Raw genomic sequence first — 23384 nt, 5'->3', positions numbered from 1 at the left:
TTGGTTCCCAGGAACGGTGGGCGAACATTAATATTATAACCCTTAAATTTAAAATATACAGTTTACATATACATATACGACGTACGTTACAGTTTCAATTATTATGATACCGAAACACGTCTTTCGACATCTCTTCCATTTTTTGTAGTGTTTTGGGATTAAAATTAGGAATTATATGTAAAGAAAACAAAATTTTTTTTTTCGATTTTGTGTTTTCTCTAATGTATAAAAATTAAAGGAAGAATGAATGGCAGCAACTCTTGCCCTGTTTGTCATCATCGCCAGGCTTCGATCGTCGCGTAAATTTCGCTCTTCGCTTTCATTGTGTTCACCTTCATGTAATTACGGGGGTTCTATTTTTGACTAGACGAAGTTCGTAGTAATCTAATTCTAGGGATGTGGATACCGACAAGCTATTGTTTTATAAACGGCTTACTATCGCAACCATGATCGTACCATGATCGCAACTTTTCGATACCGTTTCGAAAACTTTTTGATATCAACTCGATAACTTTAAAAAAACCTAGCAATCAAATGCCGATATCAAATTAATAACACTTCGATAACGCTTCGATTTATAATCGATTACTTCTTGATAACGGATCACAAACTTCTGTTATCGTTAGCATGTTTATACTAATTCGATAACAATTGGTTTCTTATCGACTTGTTATCGACGGGTTACAGGTGTGTCATAGAATTTATATTGAAGCCCAATAACTCGTCAGTAAGAAAAGGGCAACACATACATGCATCACCGATAACATATCGATAATATATCACCAACCATCTATTAACACATCGATAGCAAATTTATAATACGCCATCCAGTTGCAGCTTCGGTTGTGGTTTCCTTTTGATTTCTAATCTTTCTTTTTCTCTCCTATCCTCTTTTTCTCCTTTCCATTTTCAATTCCCTTCTGTTTCGTTCCTTCCCTTGGCATCCACACCCGTGTCCATTAGCGATATTGTTATTGTACTGCTCTTTTCCTTTCTCTTCTTTTTCAGATTCACCTTCTTTGCTTCTTCTTTTCCTTTAGGGGTTTATTTTCATTTTATAAATCAATGATTTGTTGCGCCGCTGTCGCTAATACCAATAATAGATTGATCTCGATTACCTGAGCTTAAAATGTGTAAACATCTCTCCAGCTCGAAAGGACTAGATGATGAAGTATGAACTCTACAAATCGGATGTCAAATAATCAAGTTACAATAAAAAAGGAAAACTAGTTCGGCTGTATTTCGAAGAAAGAATAAAAAATGTTTCCTAAACCCTCTAAACATACTAGAGGTGGTATTTTTTCTATGAAAAGGAATCGATATCTCTAAAATTTTTCCAAAATTACCGATTATCACAGGGAAAAATTTGTATGGGAAATCAAGCTATTTAATTGGAGATTAAGAGTTAAATACGAAAATGAAGATAATCCCATTATATTTAAACTAGGTCTTAGACTACGTTTGCACATGACTTAATCTACAATAAATCGTCGATAGATACTCTACACGTTTATATATGTTCCATCCCTGGGAACTAGATTATTTTCTGTATAATTTTCACGTTTCTCTTTTATTTTATGCTTCCAATTAGAAATTATAAGTGGAACTTTTTACGCAAAATCCGCATCTCTAAAACGTGAAATCCTGCTTGATCTTTAGTGATTGGTTCATGGGTCCTAATTGCAGCGTAGAGTGGGTGCGAGAGCCACATATCTATCGAATTTCATTAAATTGACCCCTACAATAACTTCGAATAAAAAGTTTTCAGTCTTCGTATTTCGTGAAGGCTATATTTTACAACTGCTTTTCGACTTTTTCTCTGCAATTTCAAACAAACGCTACCAAAACAGAAAGTCAAAAAAAATTTCATTTCAAAATTGCTTTTGTATCGAAATTTCGTGTGTTTTTTGTGCTTTCGAAATTTGACGCCCTTTGTCAAAAGTGTTTATATTTTATTTCTTTTTGTACGCACAATTCCATTATACTACAAAAAACGAAATCGCGGACTACAAACAAATAAACCCCGATTCGTCCAGCAGCAGCAGATAAAAAAGTGGCTCGAGTCAAATAAACACAACAATCAGCCAAAATGTCGAATAATTATTTATCGAAAGAAGATGCTATCAATCAACTGTATGCCACAATTAAAACAAAGTTCGAGCAGGATGGTGTACTGCAAGAAGTGCGTTGTATGTTGCAAGCCAAAATGGTTGCCATGATGAAGGGTAAAAATGAAAGCCAAACTACGCTACTCGGTCGTCCAATACCCGATCTGAGTAAACTGTCTGCTGGCAGTAAAGCTAACTCAAATAGCGCTGCTTGTACTATGGACGGTGTTGAAGGCGGACAAGATCCACGTTTAAAAACGTTGAATGAACTAATCATGGAGTACTTGCATTGGCATGGTTTTCATTACACAGCAGAAATGTTCACACAAGAAAGTGGCACAGATAATTTGCAACCATCACGTCAACAACTTGAACGTCAAATTGGACCTTTCGAACATAAGAGTGTGCCCATATTGCTGGAGCTGATTGCCGATCTAATGGAGAAAAATGAATCATAAAAACAACGCGAAAGTAAGGGAAATAAAAAAAGTTTTTAGAATAGAAATACTTTGCATTTAGGGGACCATATCATAGATTTACACTTACATAATCCCATCTAACAGATAAAGACATAAGTGGCCGAATCTATATAACTAACTAATAAAGCTTTATTTATACGCTAAATACGTTTTTATGAAGAACATTTAACTATGCTTCTGTGAGGAGGCTTTAGACGCGCGATTCTCAACCTTCCTATACCTTCATTCTGGTGCTGGTGAAATATTAACCGAATATTACTGCAGGAGGGTGCAACTGTTGTCGCAAGTAGATGATATTGATATCATAAGAGACGCAAAAGATGATAGTAATGTGTAATAATAACCTTGCCAACAAGTGAAACTTTGAAGTGCGTAGGCAATTGAAAACTGAAGAGCTTCTTCGACGAACAAATATAATGATTTACAAGTCTATGTAGAAGACGATGGGTTGGTCTTTGAGGTTATGGAAAATAAATGGTATTTCGCGTGATGCTAAGTGTATGTATGTTTTGAAAATAATTGAGAAGGAAGATACGCTGTTATTGCTGTAGTAACACTGCTTCGCCTAACCCAAAAGGCACGGTTACTGAAGAATTATCACCAAAAACCTCTATAAGGAGTCCAAAGAACATAGTTCTTTTAACTGTGTTGTATCATAAGAAAATTGCTGGTGTTAATGTCACATTGCATATGACGGGGGTGAGTCTCGGTAGTGTAATGTAACACTCGTCACCATTTGAAGCGAGAGCACTTCCGCTTCGCAATTTACTTGGTGTTTAGATCTCGTAAAAAAACTCTCCTGGTTGTTCTGAGCTCGAAATTCTGGAAGGCCAGTGGGTGCTGTTAGGATTGGGTATCTCTATTGGCAACACGGTGCACAATATCGTCCGATCAATTACGTCGATATACGTCGGCGGTGCTAATTTTTCTTTTGTTGTAATTTTGTATTTAGGAGGAAATTGCTGATGGATGTATTTGGAGGCAAAGACTATGATCACACGTTCGCGGATAACCGAAGTTCCAAGCTGTTATAGTGCCGTCGCATGCTTAAGAAACTACAGTGACTCCTTCTGGAACGATAGGGGCTTTGAAATGTACGGGGATAAGGCACCACCATGAGGCGCCCCATAATTAATTTATGTTTTCGGTTCTAATGTCAACTGGGATGAACTGAAATTACATTCTTCTTTATACCTTAGATTAGAGTATTCAATAGAGACAGAATGGGTGCTACTAGCACTCTCAGGTAGTGTAGTTCTTTTTATTGATTCCATCGCTGATCCCTTTGTTTTGGAGTGTACTAAGTGACAAGAATTCCCAAGTTCCTTCGCTCCTGGGCGTAGATTCACTAACTGTGAGTTTTAAAATTTACACTTTTTCTTCATATAATTTGTATGAAAGAAAAATATACATTTCAAAGCTCCCAGTTACTAAATAGGACCCCTGGCTACAGGAGTGATTTCGGTCGATGGGGACTCCAGGGCTACGGCTCAATTTTCGCACGAAAGACGGGGTTAGATAACATAGAGGTTCAGCGTGGTACCAAATAGTTTGGGGGTGTTCGGCTGCCTTAGTTGTTTTTTTTTTTTTTTGGAACGTAACGAATTACTATCCAACAAAAACCATCAACATCGATAACACTCCCAAAAACTTTCGGAGTCTCATTATCACTCGTAAGCTGGTTCCCCCAGGCCAAAAAGTGTGACCTCCCTCCTCCTAAAAATTCTACAGAGACTGCAGGATAGCTATATCGGGTGATCGGCAAATCCAGCACTAATCTCCAACAGCCAACATATTTATTCTAAGGTCAAGTCCGTAGAGGTAGCTCTACGCGCTATCACCTCAAGGATAGAGAAGGGATTTGCCTTCAAAAAATTCACGCTCGGCATTTTTTTTGACATAGAAAGGACCTTTAACAACGTTCTTCGAACAGCGGTTACGAACTCTCTGTGTTCGCTGTGAGTGGAAGCGCCCTTTGTGGAATTCGTTGAACACATTCTAAAAAGGAGAACTATTATTTCCGAAATAGGCAACTTTTCATTTATAAGGTATGCCAGCAAAGGCACCTCCTCCAAGAGGGTTTTCTTTTTCCTCTGCTATGGAACCTGATGGTGAACACTCTGTTATCTAAGCTTCAGTCTACCGGCTGCCAGGTCATTACATATGCTGATGACATTGCCCTGACAGCTACTGGCAAACATATGCTGCTTAGATTAGGTTGAACTGCCCGGTCCATGAGGACCTCACATAGACTGATTGAGTTCGTAGTGTTACCAGAAGTTTGTTTTAACGACCATACTGAAAACCCCTATCAAAAACCAGGACCTATGTTATAAAATAACTCCGCCCTCTTGGCAAATACAGAAGCTTCCTAGGACTTAAACCACTTGCTGCTTCTAGATCTGACAGCTGTATTACTCCTAATAGCTGGAGTCTTAGCCTGGAAAGTGCAGGGCACGAGCACAGAAATTGCCCGATCGTTTCCTCCTCCAACCCGCACTTCCTACATCTGCTATCACTGACCAAGCCTAATTTGAAGGCATGTGACGCCTGAAGGCAGTGTCCAGTCGGAATACCCGTCATGAGTCTACAGTCCTCTCTTTTTAATGATAGAAGCAACTCTGTTAGTCTAAGGTTGTAAGACCTACACATAATCTTCGACACTTTACAGCCCCGCCCTTGAACACACGCCTTTCCCGCTTGGTCCATCATGTGCACCTCTCGCCTTCGCTTAATCTCGTCCATTCTAATGGGGACGTCTACGAAGCAAGCTTCAAAGGATGCGCCCTTTTTAGCTAGTTCGTCAGCTTTTTCATTCCCATCTATTCCCATATGCCCTGGGACCCAACATAGATGTATGCTTCTCCCTGTCCCGATTCACTCCAGAGTTTGCTTACACTCTAGCACGCATTTAGATGCTGTGCTATGCGAGATTATTGCCTTAATTGCTGCTTGACTGTCAATATAAAAGTTAACACGGTTGCAGCTTAAGCTATTCTCTTCTAGGGTTTCTACTGCTTTGGTTACGGCTAATATTTCCGCTTGGAAAACGCTACAGTAATCCGGAAGCCTGTAGGATCTGCTTATTTCTGGATACATATTCTGGTGCTTGGCGAACTCTTGAAAAATGCACGGAATCTAACAAAAACTTGGTCTACGGAATCTGGACTTGGTCCTGTAGGTCGGCAATTGGAAAAAGTTGGGTCTTCAGCCTCACATTGTACATTAGATCTACACGTCAGTGGTGCAACCCATACTCTTCTACGCAGTTACGGTATGGTGGACGACTCGCGATATCGAAGCCAACAAGAGCAAAGCAACAAAGGTGCTGCGGATGGCGGCTTTGCTTACTTGCGGTCCACTCCCACCAAAGCTCATGAAACCATACTATTTCTTCTCCCCACTGACCTTTATGGGAAATATTCTGCCAGCTGTAATGCGGCTAGGGTCAACGTAATCGAACCTTGGAGGGAATGCCGGTTTGGGCATGCCTAGATCCTGAAGCAGGTCTCCGATATATTCTTAAAGCTGGACCACACAATACCGTCTCCTTGTTGAGACAACAAATTTTCTTCCGACAGCCAAGCTGCCATAAAATCCCAGACCAAAGTTAAATCTCGGGAAATTGAGCTGCTGATGAGATAGAAAGGGAAGCCAACAGCTTGCAAACAATCACCCCTGATGGCCGGATGAATTGTCTTCTGAATACCTGCAAGAACTGGCTGCGATCTCAGCTCACGGAACTAGCTAACGCGAGATGGGCCATGAAACCAATATGTAGGGTATCCATGCAAATCTGGCCTAAGCTGGACGAAAAGTGATCGCAATCGGTCATATTTCTGAATCACCTCTCTATTAGTCCATGTTCTCAGTTTTGATTTTGTTGTTTCTACATAAATACGCTTACCTGATTTGTCGCTACTGCCATTATACGGAAAAAGTTATTGTAGAAAAATTCCGTGAGTTTCTTCGCAGAATGCAGGGTTGGTTTCCGCACTTGTAGCGTTAATATAAATAAAATATGCCCAAATTAAAAATGCACACATTTGTTATGTCTTAGCTTCCATTTTTCCCATAAATTTGCATAGTTTATCGATTTTATGATTCGCCCTTGACTAAAGCCTGTGTTTCGGCGCAATTCATCTTTGCCATAACATGGAACCGGAAATCGTGAAAATCAACGAAAATTAAATCCAAATGTAATATCGACAATCATGCCAGCGAAAAATAATCATCTTCTGCTTGATAGCTGTCAGCTGGCTAAAATTGACCAGGACGTAACATGCAAACGGCTGCTAAAGGACACGAAATTAGCGTGAGATTGTATATCATATTGTATAGATATATTCGCAAGAATGGTGGTTAGACTGAAAAGAGATCTGCGGTGACTAAAGTTAAGACGAAACAGCTGTTTAAGCTGTTGCAATTTCCCAGCAACAATGACAATAGAAAAGTGAGTTACAGAGAAAATCGTCTGTTTGGTAGTTTGCGTGCAACATGTGAATGAAAAAATGTGTTGATTGCAAATTAAAGCGCCAACAATACGGCTTTTCTTTATTATTCTTGTTATTATTATTTCTATTGACAGTTCTTATTGGCGTCAAGCTTTGGTAGTAAAATGAATGTTTCTCAATAATGGCACAATGTCGAGTTAACTACGATTTAGCTATGTTGCAACATTACGTATTTGAGCTGTGCTGTGTACATGTATGTAAGTATGTATGTAAATGTGGTTGTGTGCCTGTATGCTCAGCTGAACAACTTATTTAATAGCTGTGTGGCATGCAAAAAGCTCATAATCAACTATTTAAAAGGCGGCAACAACGCACCAAGTTTAGCTGCAAAATATGTTCATAGTACATTCGTACACAGCAACGATTTTTTTGTAGTTGTACTGTGTGCCTAGTAGGCAATATGTTGTTGGCTCATCTTGTGTTTCGTAGCAATTTTTCTGCTTATTTTCATTTCATTTATTTTTCTGTAAAGCCAAACTAAACGTAAACGAAACAACTTTATTGTTGGGTGTGTGCGTGTTGCCGATTTAGTTGAGTTGTTGTTGTTTTGCTTCGCGCAGCAACATTGTCGTCGACAAACTTAAATATTTTGATACATATTCCCCCCAAAACATAAGTTCGGCACTGGTTTTGAGTCTGGATTGTTCTTTAAAAAGGTAGAAAATTATTTTAGTGAGTTGAGAGTGAACTTTCCAGTAACGATATGTAGTGATTTAAGGGACTTCAAATATTGCCGATGTTGGCATGCCTAGGGGAAAAAATCGTTCAAGAGGCAGTTGGATTAGTAGCACAAGGTGCAAGTATCGGCGCGTACCGAATTAAATTCGGAAAATGATTGTTGTTTTGGTTGAAACAACACTAACAACAACAAATCGAATAAAAGATAAATTTTTTCATCAGCCACAGAGTTCAGTAAAACTGATTGAAGACGCCACGCCTACAAAGAACTTAAGAAGTCATCTCATCGGCACCCACGAAGTCAGCCATATGAAGAAAAGGAGCACAATCAGATCCTCAGAGATAAAAAGTCGAACAATTGCGCGGTTAGCTCAACTCCGATCTATATACTATAATAGGTTAACTCTTACTTATCTAGAATTAACTCCGAAATACCCAATATATGTCCTGCTTGTAACGTGTCACCACATGAGAACAACCAATTGCAATGAGAAACCAATGCCTATAACACCCTTATCCCTTTGGTCCAATCCTGCTGAAATAGCAAGTTCCCTCGGACTCTTGTTAGAGGATATTGAATGCGATTTGTGAGTTATCGCACCTATTTCATGAAGCAAAGCAATGCTACAACAACATTAACAACAACAACAACCATCTCGAAAGCAGATGAGTTTTCACCGAGAAGCTTTCCAAGAAAAAACTACTCTAGGAGTTTTTGCCCAACCACTGCTTAGGGGCGACCCCACTTAGAAAAATTACTTGCGACCTATGCTAGGAGTCGTATTCCTACCTCTATCGGCTATTAACCCATGGTTTTGACGTGTCATCTTTTGCCCTTTCTTCTTTCTTTCGTTTGCACGTTGCTCAATATAAATACCAGAAATTTGAAGTATTTCCCAGTAACTCTGCATAAAGGCTCAACGCAGGTAATGGGACATAGTAATATTCGAAATCACACAGAGCTCCTTAACTTAGTCTCGCCTTGCATGCACATATACAATTAACAATAATTAATGGAAATTTGGCATCTTTTTCTTCTTGTTACGATAAAAAAAAATTACTGAAAATGTTGATGGTCCTTTGTTTGATATCGGTCTTGTACGTTTCGTAAACTTGCATTATTAAGGTACTAGCCCGACCATCGCGGGAACGATTTGATATAACCATATCAAACCTTTAGGGCTAGGGATTGCAGTCATGATACCAGCCCCCTATATCACTGTGGGACGGAAATTCACCACCAAATTGATGTCGCACCGCTAAGCCTAGAGAGTTTTATATATGTTCATGCCGACAGTTGACCATCTCTATGAATTATGTTGATCAACGGGTGTTGTCATCACATTTTTTACTGAAATTTTAAACCCTACTATTAGTGATAATAATCGATATTTCTGATCTGTCCATAAGTTAATACTCTGGTGGCCGCACTACCCTCGTACACGAACTTGCTCAGCGCCACTCATCGTCGAATATAACCAGCCAATCCGCGCAATGCTATTGGCATCTAGGACGTTCAAAATATTTAACAACCTCGAGTTCTTTACGAAGTGGAAGGATTGTAGCTCCGACCTATCTAAGTTATTCCAAAACAGCGAATGCATCGACAAGGATCCGCAGCATTTATAAATGAAAGGACAAATCGAAGCAGAATAACGCGATACTAGCGTTTGTTTTATCATGTCTTTATATATCTGCTACTATCATGCAACGGATGAAGTGTCTATTATATTGAAAGAGTTTTTCACCCAGATATGGCCTCTGAAGTTGTTCTTTTTGGTGACAGTTATACGAAAAAGGACGAAACAGGAACCGAATGTGGCACCGAAAACGAAGAAAGAGAGAACAGAAATCGATTACATAAACAAATCTGGACACGAAGACGGAGCTTTAAACAAATCTGAAATAGAAAATGGAGAAAGCCGGAGCCGAAACCGAACCCGGATCCATAGACGGAGCCGAAAGCGGAGATATAAACAAATCTGGAACAGAAAACGAAGAAAGCCTGAACTGCAACCGGATCAATAAACAAATATGAAACTAAAAACAAAGAAAGCCAGGACCGCAACAAGACCCATAATCGAATCTGGTACTGCAACGAAGAAAACTGAAACCGAAGTCGAATCGATAAATGAATCTGAACTAAATTCGAAAACAAAGAAATCCAGAACCACAACCTGTTTCCGGATCGAAATCAAAGCAAAACCATAACTGAAACCAGATGCGAAACCAAAACCGAAAGCGGTGATAACCTAACACTGCCACCTATAGGTTATAACCTTTTGATGAGTACTCCTTCATCAGACACGACATAATTCATTTGGTCCATGAGTAATACATGGATATTGTTGCGACTAAACAACTTTTGGCTAAATTTACGAGGCTTTCGAAAGTATAAAGAACAGGCTTTACTGAGTTTTACAGAATTCGCTTTTATTATTTATAACGTGTGAATATTGTTTAGTTTAAAATGAATAGTTAAATGCAATATATGGCGCACTTTTGCGCTCTACTAATAGTTATAGAGAAATTGTTTAAATTAGTTAAATTGGTAAATCGTTTCAACACAGCTCAGCTTAGTGGCGGTTTTGTTTGGTTTCGTTTGGTTTTGTTTGTTTTTATATCTTTTCGTGCCTCGTACGCGTCTGAATTCTCGTAGCAAACTAATTCCTCGAAGGAACGTTTCGGTTAATTCAAACGCGCTTACATTTTTGGCACGGTTGCATTTTTGAGTATCAATACAGATAAGTTGCAATTTTTTGTATAAATAATAAGATAATTCAAATTCAGTTTCGAAGTGATTGACAAGCAGTTTCATTTAAATAAGATTTAAAATACTGTAACGTTCTTAAGGAATATTTCCGAGCATTCTATGGTTTAAACTGTAACATCCTCCCCCCTGTGATTCACGTCACTGGTAAGAGAATCACTACCAACGTCAAGTATTGCAATTTTGGATGCTGGCCTTCGTATGACTCCGGTTGATGTCTTAACTAAAACGGATCTGACTTGACCATCTGGAGCTGGCTTTGCCTCTGTGACGATGCCCCTTTTCCAGTGCCCTCGGCTTTCGTTGTCGTCGCAGATTATAACAACGTCACCTACCGCTATCGGCTTTACTCTCTTATACCATTTAGTACGACGTGTCAAAGTGGGAAGATACTCAAGTATCCACCTCTTCCAGAAGGTTTGCTTCAGTTGCTGCGCTATATGCCATTGTTTGCGCAGACATTTTTCGTATGAGAGTGCAGGAGTTTGTATTTCATTTGCGCACCCTAGCAAAAAATGATTTGGTGTTAGAGGTTCGGCGTCTTTGTTTTCTAGTGGAACATGTGTTAATGGACGCGAATTTATCAAATTTTCTGCTTCAATCAGTAGACTCTGTAACGTTTCCAACTGTGGCGCTCGTTCTTTAAGTGTGAATATTAAAACGCGTTTTACGCTTCTCACCATTCTCTCCCATGCGCCTCCTGCAGATGGATTGGCAGGTGTGTTGAAAACCCACTCAACTCCTCTACGATCGCATTCCGATTGCATGCCAACCTGCACACTTACCCAGTATTCCTTGCTCGCGCCGACAAAATTTGTTCCCATATCGCTCCTAAGTCGCACCGGGACACCTCTTCGGTTTACAAAATTACGACAGACAATTATGGCGGAATCAGTCGACAGGTCCTTAGCTAGTTCTAAATGGATGGCTCTGATAGTTAAACAAGTAAAAAGCGCGACCCAACGTTTTTCTCGACGCCGGCCTATGGATACCAATATGGGCCCGAAATAGTCGACCCCTGAATACGTGAACGGGCGAACGAAGGGCGTAGTTCGATCGCTGGGTACTTGGCCCATGATTGGTGGTTCAGGTACAGCTGATAAGTTTTTGCACATTTGACAATTAGCTTTAATTGACCTTAGTACTCGGCGTGCGCTTGGAATCCAAAACTTCCGACGTATTGCGCATAGTGCTGCATCAAAATTATGGTGATGGAAAACTTCATGATAGTGTTTGGCTATAAGGCGGGATATAGGGTGGTCTTTTGGCAGAATTATTGGTCGCCTAGTTGACAGTAGTAGACATTCTGCGAAATCAATCCTCCCGGCCAATCGTAATGTGCTTTTCTCATCTAATATTGGGCTGAGCTTAAAGAGAGAACTACATTTCGGAATTTGAGCACCCTTACGTAACAATTCTATCTCGGCAGCAAACACATTGTGCTGTACTAGTGCGCAAATCAGTAACTCAGTTCGCTTAATTTCATTTGCATTAACAAAATTTGACGCATATTCATAGCCTTTACCCTTGCGAAATTTTATTATAGCATATCGTACCCATGTCATTACTCTTAAAAACTTATAATAATTTGAATACTTGTTGAATGGGATTACCACGTCTGGTAAAGCTATCGTGTATATTTGCTTAGAGCGTCTCTCCTCTTGGCATTCGTTTCGATTAATATCGCTTGGCATTACTGGCCATTCAGTATCAGGTAATCTCAAAAAGTTAGGTCCATTTAACCACTTACCATTTCCAGAAAATGTTTTGATGCGCGTTGCATCATCGGCTGGGTTTTCTATACCTGGGACCCACCTCCACTGACTGGGTTCAGATGTTTGCAATACCTCAGCTATACGGTGTGCTACGAACTGCTTGTAGCATCTGGCATCGGACCTTATCCACTGCAGAACTATTTTTGAGTCTGACCAAAATATCACTTTATTTGGCTGAACGTCATGGCTATTGATGACCGCTTCTTTCAACCTTATACCCAGGACAGCTGCTTGCAACTCAAGCCGTGGAATGGACAGGGGCTTGAGCGGGCTGCATCGGGATCGACCAGCTACAAACATAACTTCCGTGTTGTTTGTGTATTGAATGCGCCAGAAAGCGACGGCAGCAAATGCGATCTCGCTCGCATCGACAAAAACATGCAGTTGTATGTTAGCATTCGGGTTCAAAAAACTTACGCTATAGCATCTGGGCATCTTGAAGTCTTCGATGGTGTTCAGTGTTTTGTAGCACTGCATCCATTTCTTATAAATGTCCTCAGGGATTGGCTCTTGTCAGTCAATGCTTCTGTGCCACAAGCTTTGCATTAGCACCTTTGCTCGTAAAACCATTCCACAAACAAAACCAAGTGGGTCGAATATCGACATAGTAACGCTTAACATTTCACCTTTCGTCGGTCGTCTACTATAGTCCAAAACAGCTTTTGGAACTTTTGAAAATGTTAGCTTGAATAAAAAATAATCTTCGTTTGGGTTCCAGTGCATACCCAGTACCTTTTCGGTAGCACCTTCACCTCGGCATATATAGTTATTTTGTTGCGTACACGATTGCGCATTGTTCGATACGGCTCGTATAAGCTCTTCTGAATTTGATACAAACCCTCTTATCTCGAAGCCAGCGCTGCTGTGGATGTCAATTACATCTTTGGTTACTTTAATACTTTCTTTGACGGTGTCAAAACTGTCCATGTAATCATCTACATAGTGCCTGTCGACGATGGCATCTACGGCTCTTGCGTTCATATTTCGATATTTTTCAGCATGCATATTTTTTATAAATTGCGCCGAGCAAGGGGAACTTATTGATCCAAATATCATTGCGCACATCACATATACTTCAGGTGCTTTTGATTGGTCGCCCTCTCTCCAAAGAAAGCTTTGCGCTCTTTGATCTTCTTTACGAATCAAGATCCGATGAAACATCTCGCGGATGTCACCACAAACTGCTACTTTACCCTGCCTAAACTTGCATAATATTGCTAAAAGCGATTTGGGTTGGTATTTTTCCGGCCCTTTCATTAAGGCACAGTTCAACGACATATTATTGATTTTTGATGCAGCGTCGAAAACAAGTCTGCGTTTGTTACCCTTATTTATGTTACATGTAGCAAAATGTGGTAAATACCACGTACGATCGGCACTTACACTTAATTCATCGGGGGAAAGCCGCTTCGTGTATCCCTTGTCTACATACTCGGCAATTTTTTCCTTGTACCACTTTCCATACTCTTGATCTCGTGCCATTTTTGCTTCAATTTGCTCTAAACGTTTTACGGCCGTACTGTAACTCTGCGGAAAATTTATATTATCTTTATTCCACAGTAAACCAGTTTCATACCTGCCGTTTACATAATTTGTTGTCTGTTGCAATAAATTTTCGGCTCTTATATCTACTTCTGATTTTACAATTGGCGATTTTACAACTTCAAACTTTTCTGCAGCAAAATATTCGGACATCTGTTTGTTTATTTCATGCAGTTGTGTGTAATCAATATTTACGTGACCAACTGTGACGTCATTAGAGCGATATTCGTTCGATCCAAATAGTGTCCAACCTACCATTGTTTTGTGGACTGCAAAACCATCATCTAAATTGACATGTTTACTTGTTCTTATTAAATCTGCATGCGAAAGTCCAATTAGAATTTGTGGTGTTACATTGTTATAATCTGTGATTGGTATATTTCTCAGCTGTTCGTGACGTTGCATGAATTCGCTCAAGTTCAACGATTGCTGTGGTAGATACAACTTCTTTGTTGTACGAACTCCCCTCATTTGATAACTCGGTGCTGCTTCATTTATGCCGCCGATCTCAAACGATACTTGCCGCGACTGTTCGCTCATACTTTTATTTCCAATCCACTTCAGCCGAAGTAAATCGGTTTTGCCTTTGAGGCCAATGGCGTCTGCTGCCTTTTCTTCTAACAGCGATATTTTTGCGCCTTCGTCTATAAAAGCAATAACATTGATTTCTCCTTTTGGACCTTTTATTTTTACAGGCAAATATTTTAGGAGTGTTTGTTTACGTTGTGGTGAATTCGACATTTGGTCAAATGGTTGCTTTGGATTCAAATACATTGTAGCGACAGCTGTTTCAACTGATGAAATATTTGTTTTGTTATTATTACTAGGATTGTGAAGCAAACGATTATGATATTTATTACATGACGATATACCACATACACGTCGTTTTCGGCAGTTTTGCACACTATGACCGGGCTGTAGACAACAAAAACACAAGTGTTTCTTTTTGGTCAAATCCCACCGTTTGGAATAATTTTCCTCTTTAAATTTTGGGCATTGATTTAAGCTATGGTTTTGATCACATAATGAGCATGATTTTTCCTCTTTTGTGACAGTCATTATGGGTTTGAGTGGGCCTTTCGGCTTGTGGTGTGAAAGATCGTTGGACATATTTCGTGTCGACATAACATCTATCGCCATTGACACGTACATGGCGGTGTTTTGCAACCAGTTTGAGAACTGATGCACATTTGGATATGGATTCTGCATTTCGAGGATGTGGCGTGTCCACTCTTCTCTCTTGTTGAGCGGCAATTTGCTCACTAACTCATCTATTAATATTGGGTTATTCAGATGTGGCGTAGCACCCGAAGTTTCTAAAAATGCTACTAAATTCGACACCATCGAACTAAAATTTAGTATATCGCCGATTCGTCCGGCAGTGACAGGTGGAAAGGTTCGAGCCTTGGCAATTTGGCTCCTAATCAGAAGCTCTGGGCGCCCGTAGTGAATTTCTAATGTTTTCATGGCTGCATATACGCTAGATGGGTGTATCAGTAGTGACTCTACTCGCTGTCTAGCCTCTCCTTTTAGGGCTTTCTGAAGACGCAGCAAATTCTCCAACTGGGAGTACGAGTGCATTTCAGTGGTTTCCTTAAAGGCCACGGAAAACATAGGCCACTCTTCAGGGGAACCATGGAACACTGGTAAATCTAAAATCTTACGTGTAGCTGAACATCGTATCGGACTCCAGGATGGGTGTTCCTGAGGGGTGGTTTGTGGGTTATACACTGAAGTTGTCGTGGGCGGAAAATTTCTTCCTGGTGGAAAATTACCTCGATAGAAGTTGTTTGTGTAGCAGTGTGGCTGCATTATTGGTGGCCGGCATGTTGGCGACCACATGAAAGCGCCACTGGTTGCATCGAGTTTGACGTTGGCTGTATTAACGTCGGCAGAGTTTAACATTGAGGCGTTGGCGGGGTTAACGCTGACTGAAGCTGGGTCGAAGAGGTTTGCAGTGGTATATAGGCCACTGTTATAATGACTGCAAGTACCCGTAGTGCTGGCAAAATTAGCGCTTGTGGTTATACAGTTTGTAGGTATGGTGCTGGTACAATTAGCACCTGGAGATATAAAATTGGCATGTATGGTGCTGGCAGAATTAGCACCTGGAAATATAAAATTGGGATGAATGGTGCTGGCAGAATTAGCACCGGCAATATAAGCACTAGCTGAAGTAGTGCTGACTTTAGTGAGGTTTTCATGACTTATTGTGCTTGCGATCGAAGGATGGGGTGTCTCAGATACAAATACACGATTACCTGAGTTAACAAAGATGACTTCATCGGGCTTGAAGCCGGCAGGCTTGGCTTCGTTGCTAGGTACGTCGGCGGCGGTGACGTTGTTAGCTGTTTGACGATGTAGGGCATCCTTGTATTCTACCTTTTCCTTCTCCGATGATACAAGTGACATTTGCAAGGTTTTTATTTGCTGGCGTAAGTCTTCAATTAGTTGACCATGTGCCACCATTGTGGTGTTGGCTTCGTCCTCACTGCTGGAACTCTTATTCGTACTATTGTTGTCGGCCATTTTCTTGTCTCGAATATTCGATGAAAGCTTTCTCATACGAAGATTATAGCGTGAATTTACTGGTGCAGATTTTACGCGAGTACTTTTTGCGTATTTCATTAACAATATTTACGATTTGCGATTATATAAGCGCGGTTAGCGTAGCAATTTGTACGTAAATTGCGAAAAGATATAAAAAGATGTTGCGACTAAACAACTTTTGGCTAAATTTACGAGGCTTTCGAAAGTATAAAGAACAGGCTTTACTGAGTTTTACAGAATTCGCTTTTATTATTTATAACGTGTGAATATTGTTTAGTTTAAAATGAATAGTTAAATGCAATATATGGCGCACTTTTGCGCTCTACTAATAGTTATAGAGAAATTGTTTAAATTAGTTAAATTGGTAAATCGTTTCAACACAGCTCAGCTTAGTGGCGGTTTTGTTTGGTTTCGTTTGGTTTTGTTTGTTTTTATATCTTTTTGTGCCTCGTACGCGTCTGAATTCTCGTAGCAAACTAATTCCTCGAAGGAACGTTTCGGTTAATTCAAACGCGCTTACATTTTTGGCACGGTTGCATTTTTGAGTATCAATACAGATAAGTTGCAATTTTTTGTATAAATAATAAGATAATTCAAATTCAGTTTCGAAGTGATTGACAAGCAGTTTCATTTAAATAAGATTTAAAATACTGTAACGTTCTTAAGGAATATTTCCGAGCATTCTATGGTTTAAACTGTAACAGATATCTTTAAAATTTTGGCACCAATTAGAATTTGTGCACAAATGGGCGAGAAATATTTTATTTTGTATTTCAAAAGAAATACTTTAAGTAGAGTTCATAAGTAGGCCTGTCTGTTTACTTTAACTACAAACAATTAACAGATCCTCTGCCTGATTGAAAATGAAAAATAACGGTCATTGATGCTACAGAGCCTTTAACATTAAAAACTTCCTCTACCGAACTTCAGTTAATCCCTCATTGAAGACAATTTTTGTGGGTGTGTTACATTGTATTTATATAAGGAGAATGAGTGCCCTTAGTGTGTTCTTTTGAAGCATTCATGAGCGCATTATTTTTCGCTTTAATCACAAATTCGCACACTTTATTTTATAAAACAAATGTATTTTTCTGGTATTTTCCATTGATTAGGTTTTCTATTTATCTACTTTGAGATAGAAAATCACAGTTATTTTCTTTACTTTTTTTGAGATATTTATTGCTATTTTAGATTCAAGATAAAAGTTCTTTGTCCATGGTAGAAAAATAGAGACTGAATTTAGATTGTTTTTGTTTAATAAAAACTGTTTTAGACAGAAATTGCCTTGTGACATGTGATTCAACATGGCCACGGCGAAGAGTCTATATATTTATTACATAATGAGTACTATGGAAAAAGTAAAAAAAAAAACTCAGTTCACCAAGTTAGATTTGTTGGACATTGTCTACGAAGGTTTCGGCAAGGTAAAAGTTTGAATAATTTTGAACAGATCTCCCTTCATTCCTCGTTTGGTGACAATGAGGTTTCAGAGTTGTGTCATCTTCGTTTTTCGTACAAAACGCCATAAGTTTGAATCTAAGAAATTATTAATATCGATTGAGGGGTGGTGTATTAGCCAATCTCGGATGCCGCTTCGTAAACGTTTTATATCAGAAAAATATGGGTGAAGGTGGAAGGTAAAGGTGCTAGAAGGGACAATAAAACACAAAATAAATTAAAGGTGAGAAATTACAAAACTTCGCCCGGCTGTGGTTGATAGGGCATATAACTATCTGAATTACCAAACTAATATCGGCAAGCATTTCGGGTACAGGGATGAAGACTTGAGTACCTGTAGACACGCTATGTTGTGCTTCTGAAGTATTTCTATTGTGATTTTCCTTTTCGGATCATATCTGTTGACATTTCACGAAACAACTTCTCTCGAAATAAGACAATGTTCCAAGATTTTTATCATGAATATGAAATTTCAACACGAGTATTTCTGTCTTATAGCCATATCCTTAGGATGATGGTCATCGAAGTAATTTCTTTCGTACTTTTTTATAATTACGTGCGACAAAAGAGCTTGTCTCGACTAAGATGGAGTTTCCAACGTAAAAATCATAAAATAATTTATCAAAAAAGGCTATGTTTATCGTTTGAGTAAATTAAACAATTTGAATTTTACACAGCAACTTCTTTCGATTGAAGTTCTTTTGTCAAATGCATGCTTAAAAAAGAGCTTTTTCAATTTGAACAAGCTGATTTGTCAATTATTAAGTTGCAAAATGAAATGCTGATAAAATGCCTTCTAGTCTTGTTTCGATACAAGTTATTTACGTTTATTACGTATTTTTATGGAATCCATGCTAATGGCTTGCTAGCCGAAGATTCCCCGTAAAAAAGGGAGCAGAACGGTTTCAACCCTTTTCCTCATTAGCGCAAGAAGCTATATCGGTCGACACGACTTACCTTCGTAAGCTGGTTTACCTGAACTTAGTAACGGATTTTCAAAAGAATTCAACAATTCACCGAGGTGTTTTAACATTGCGCACACCTTGCCTGATATTGGTAGGAATTGTGCGGTTAGCAAAAGGAACGTTCCGTGAATGCCTCATATTTTTCAAGATTTACCTTTTTAAAGTAAATGAGCATGCGGCGTTTGGGGTGATACAATTTGCTGATCGTTGTAGTGAGCGTAGAATGAACAGTTGGTCGGATACTAGCGTAAGCATCGGCTGCTAGTTAAAGCAGTTTATGTGGTCTGTTATTTCTGCGATATTTTTGGTTAAGCTTTTACAATTAAATGGCATTATTGTGAAGTGCGGCGGGAAGGCACACCCTAACTGAATAAGGCCTGTACGACCGTGCTGGCCGCCTACTGCTGTTTCATTCGTTGTTGTAAGGCTGTGATGGACTTGTGAAACTGTGTGAGTTGGAGGCGCCAAAGAGAAGGGGTCTTTAAAAGTTTTGTCAAAATTTCGGAGTCGATGAATATGGGATCAAGCCCAGAACATTTCGATTGATGTAACCATCCTAAGCCACAGGGGTGATATGACCCTTAACACAATTCCAAGATGGTCCCGAAATAGGTACGAAATGATAACAAAAATAATCCTAAAGTATTTCGATGACAGTCTGGATAGTTAGTCCCGAAATGATTTCAAGTTTTTCCTGAACTGATCCCTGAAACATTCCCGCAACGAAACTGGAAACAATTCCAAACTTCCAAAACTGCTTCGATATGATACCTATAACCTAGAAATCAATCCAAAATAGTCCCGAAAAAATCTCGAAATAGAAGCGAGTTGACTCGAAAGTCCAAAACGGATTGATAGTATCTTCTTCGTATACAAAAGCCTAAAGACAGTTATGCGAATAAAATTTATATACCCTGTGTGCTATGTACATCTTAAGTATATTTTCTTAATAACGACCACCGCGAATACCCCAAATATACATTTTGGTAAGAAATGTAATGTAAATTCCGTCAAACCACTATTTAATCAATTTGCTTAATTTAATTAGCCAAATTTAAAAGCAATTTCAAGGTCATCACAAAATTCAGCATTCAAAATGAATTCGTCAGCGCAAAATTAGAAAATTACATTCACTTAAATAACGGATATGAGCGCTTATAAGTGTAAATGTGTGTGTCTAAACTAATGTTGTCTTCGCTATTCTTCTTACTTAATTATCAAACAAATTGGTGACAGCTCAATGAATTTGTACAAATTAGGGAGAGTCTTTGAATGTCAGAGGTGTGCCACTCACATCAACTTTGAACGCTAAGTTTTTTCGTCAGCAAAGTTGGTTAGGTGAGGTTACATTTTTAAAGTTTAAAAGTGAAGTTGAGTTTTGTTTGTCATGCGTTTCGTTATTATAAACCTAATTAAGTAATTGGACTTCCTTAAATTTGTTTACACATTAATGTAATGATAACTATTAATTTTCTATGGAATAGCCGATAAAAGTAGCCACGCCTCTATAGGATAATGTTTGAAAAATGTTCGAATTCAATTCCAAGAAATTCATTATTATTAAGTTATGGCCCATTATGTAGTGTACTTGTTCATATTGTAAAAAGATCCACCATTCAAATAAACTTAATATGTGACCCGTCCTATGAAAAGGTGGCTTATGACTAAAAAAAAACTACTACTACTAAGAAACTGAAAAAATGCATTGTTTATTTTTAACAGCTGTTTCTCGCAATTTTTTTTGAGTCATAAGCCACCTTTTCATAGGGCAGGTCACATATATTAAACTGAACTCGACTGGTTGCCCCTTATCAGAGCAGCTTCAGACCTGATTAATCTGACATCGACCAGATTTTCACTTTGCGCCATATCTTGAAAAAAAAAAGCAGCGAAAAAGAAATTGACACAAATCACCCCTTTGTCGATATTAAAGCCGTCTTCGACAGCACGAAAAGAAGCTGGTTTTATGCCTATATACCTGAATTTCGTTTTCACGCAAAATTTATACGACTGTTCAAAATGACGTTGAGAAACTCCATGAACTCAGTCAGAATTGAGAAATACTTCTCCTAGCCGTTTAAAACTAAACGAAGTTTAATACAAGATGATCCCCTATCGTGCGATTCCTTTAATTTGATGCTGCAGAAAATTATACAAGCTGCAGATCTGTACTGCTCTGGAAAAGATTCTATAAGAGAATGCAATTACTGGCGTATGCTAACGACATTGACACCATCGGCTTGAGCAGCTGCTCTAAACTGAAAAAGAAGCGGATAAGATGGGTTTGATGGTAAATTAGAACAAAACAAAGTACCCCCTGCCATAGAGCAAAGAGTCAGCGCATTTGCATTTTGGTAAAAGACTTCGTGTATTGGGGAACCAGCATCAACATAATACGAAGAATTACTCTTGCCTACTACTTTGGACTTAGTAGGCAATTGGAAAGTAAATTCCTCTCTTGGCGAACAAAATGCATGCTCTAAAAGTCACTTATGGACTAGTACTTATGTATGGTGCAGAAGCATGGACAGTGACAATATCTGATAAGGCGGCTCTGGAAGTTTCGAGAGTACGGAAAAAAAGCTTTACGCAGACATCAACATAATTCAGCGAATTTAGAAACAGTTGCTACGTTTGCTAGGCCATGTGATGCGAATGAAAGATAATGTTCCGGCAGGAAAGAGTTCTTATTGGAACTCAATTTCGGAAGTAAACGAATAGAGCTGCCGTCACTCCACTGGAAGACCAAGTGCTATACGATTTAAAAGTAAGTAGGTAAATCTCTGTTCGAATAAATTTAGTATCATCGTTTAAGCTTTGATCAACTTTCGCCTTTTGTGTAATATAAAAAGAGATGATTTGCATGTCCATGTTTATATTAAAACCCTCTTTTATAATTATTCCGAAACAAAATAATAATTTATTCAAAACTCTCGAACTGCAAAAAGGCCCTAAAACTTTAAATCAGTGGGCCAATTAAAGTAACTTAGCACGCATGACTTTCCAAAAGGACGACAATAACCCTATGATGGGTTACTCGGCACGTGTGGGATATTAAAAGCTTGCAACATATTCATGACAATTTTCTTAAGTTCAAACACATACTTATGGTCATACATACATACTTTATGTATACATAAAGCAAAAACAATTCTAAATTGATGTTACCCACCCATTGCCCCAAGTTTCAAGGAATTTTAAATTCTCCATAATCAACACTGAAGCAAGTATCTTACGTAATATCTTAAGACTTTCACAATAAATCCTTTGAAGTGAAAATTTGTTCGTAATAGGGATGTTTCGAACATTCACTTTAATTTAGCTTGTGCATACGTATTCTCGAAAAAAAAAACAAAACTTTTCAAAATGGTGCATAAGAATTGTTGGAAAAAATGTTGCCCCCAGTGAAGCAATTTTTTTTTTGAAACTTATTTTCAGTGGTTAATTAATCGTGTCTATGAACGGATAATATTGTAACGAATTTAGTACAATTCCGCTTATTTTCAACCTTCTACTAATGTTCGTATCGCTAAACTGTTGAATAAATAATTCCAATATTCAATAGAGTACTTTACAATAACACTTATACTTCGCAACCAATAGCGTGCTTAAATCAAACTGATTGCTCGTGCCTCAGCTGGTGCTGCTTTTATACTCTTCGATTTCCTCATTGGCATATTTCTAGGCGTTTCTATTTCTAGAATTTACTAGTTCGCTGAAGATTGCATACTTTTGTGAGTATCTCAGAAATATGCATGTGTATGTGTCAGAAATACTTTGCCGATGATTGCATACTTTTGTGAGTAACTCTCCGCTACTGTATGTACATATGTGTAGACATAATGATTGATTTGTTTATGTAGATACAAGTGACTGCTTAGTATCGGCTTAGAGATGATATTATCCCTTAGTATTGCTAATATTCGTCACAATATATTGGGGAATATATTGGGGCGCACAAGAACCTTCGATTAGATTTGAAACTAGTTGCATTTTCAATTTTTGACGGAACATAGACGACTTCTAACGTTATCTGCGAATGAATTCATAGTGATAAGCGCAGAAATATGACCAAACGGTTTTCCAAACCACTGATGCTAACACACATGCGTGCATACCCCTTGCCTCGTTGCTCGTTAATCAACGACTAAAACACTACCATTACGATGATTTTGCTCTAAGCCACATAGTTTCAATTTTGGTGAACCCTGTTATAAATACTTTACAATCATATAACTATCAGCCAACCGTTTTCTAAAATTCCATATTCGCAACTTTCCCATTATGTTCTTATAAACTTTTGTATATTTATTATAATATCAATGACAAGCACACATTTCTGTAATTGCGATGGCATGATATGATGTTTTAAATAAATTAATCCCGCCAAAGATGATGTTTAGAAACCCAGAAATATCAAAGCAATCAGCGATAGCAGATGCGAGATGTGTGAGACGGTGTGTAACACAATAAATTACTTTCAACAAGCAACCGCTAACCACAATTACATGCGACCACAATTTATTCAGGGAGATTGGCAACAAT

General features: G+C 38.6%; 1 protein-coding gene across 1 annotated transcript; it reads left to right on the top strand.

Moving 5' to 3' along the window:
- The first annotated feature begins 1975 nt into the window (after window positions 1-1975).
- LOC137247219 (centrosomal protein 20) lies at window positions 1976-2636 on the top strand. Its single transcript, XM_067778328.1, has one exon. It carries the CDS (start codon window positions 2090-2092, stop codon window positions 2564-2566), a length of 477 nt encoding a protein of 158 aa, XP_067634429.1. The 5' UTR covers window positions 1976-2089; the 3' UTR covers window positions 2567-2636.
- The last annotated feature ends 20748 nt before the right edge of the window (window positions 2637-23384 follow it).

The sequence above is a fragment of the Eurosta solidaginis genome, chromosome 3 (genome assembly GCF_040869045.1).
Source record: "Eurosta solidaginis isolate ZX-2024a chromosome 3, ASM4086904v1, whole genome shotgun sequence".
Classification (NCBI taxonomy): Eukaryota; Metazoa; Arthropoda; class Insecta; order Diptera; family Tephritidae; genus Eurosta; species Eurosta solidaginis.
Note: the sequence above shows the minus strand (reverse complement) of the source record. Positions and strands in the feature narration are given on the sequence as shown.

What these genes read in the sequence shown, in the direction of transcription:
- LOC137247219 (XM_067778328.1), top strand. Translation starts at nt 2,090, where the DNA reads ATGTCGAATAATTATTTATCGAAAGAAGATGCTATCAATCAACTGTAT.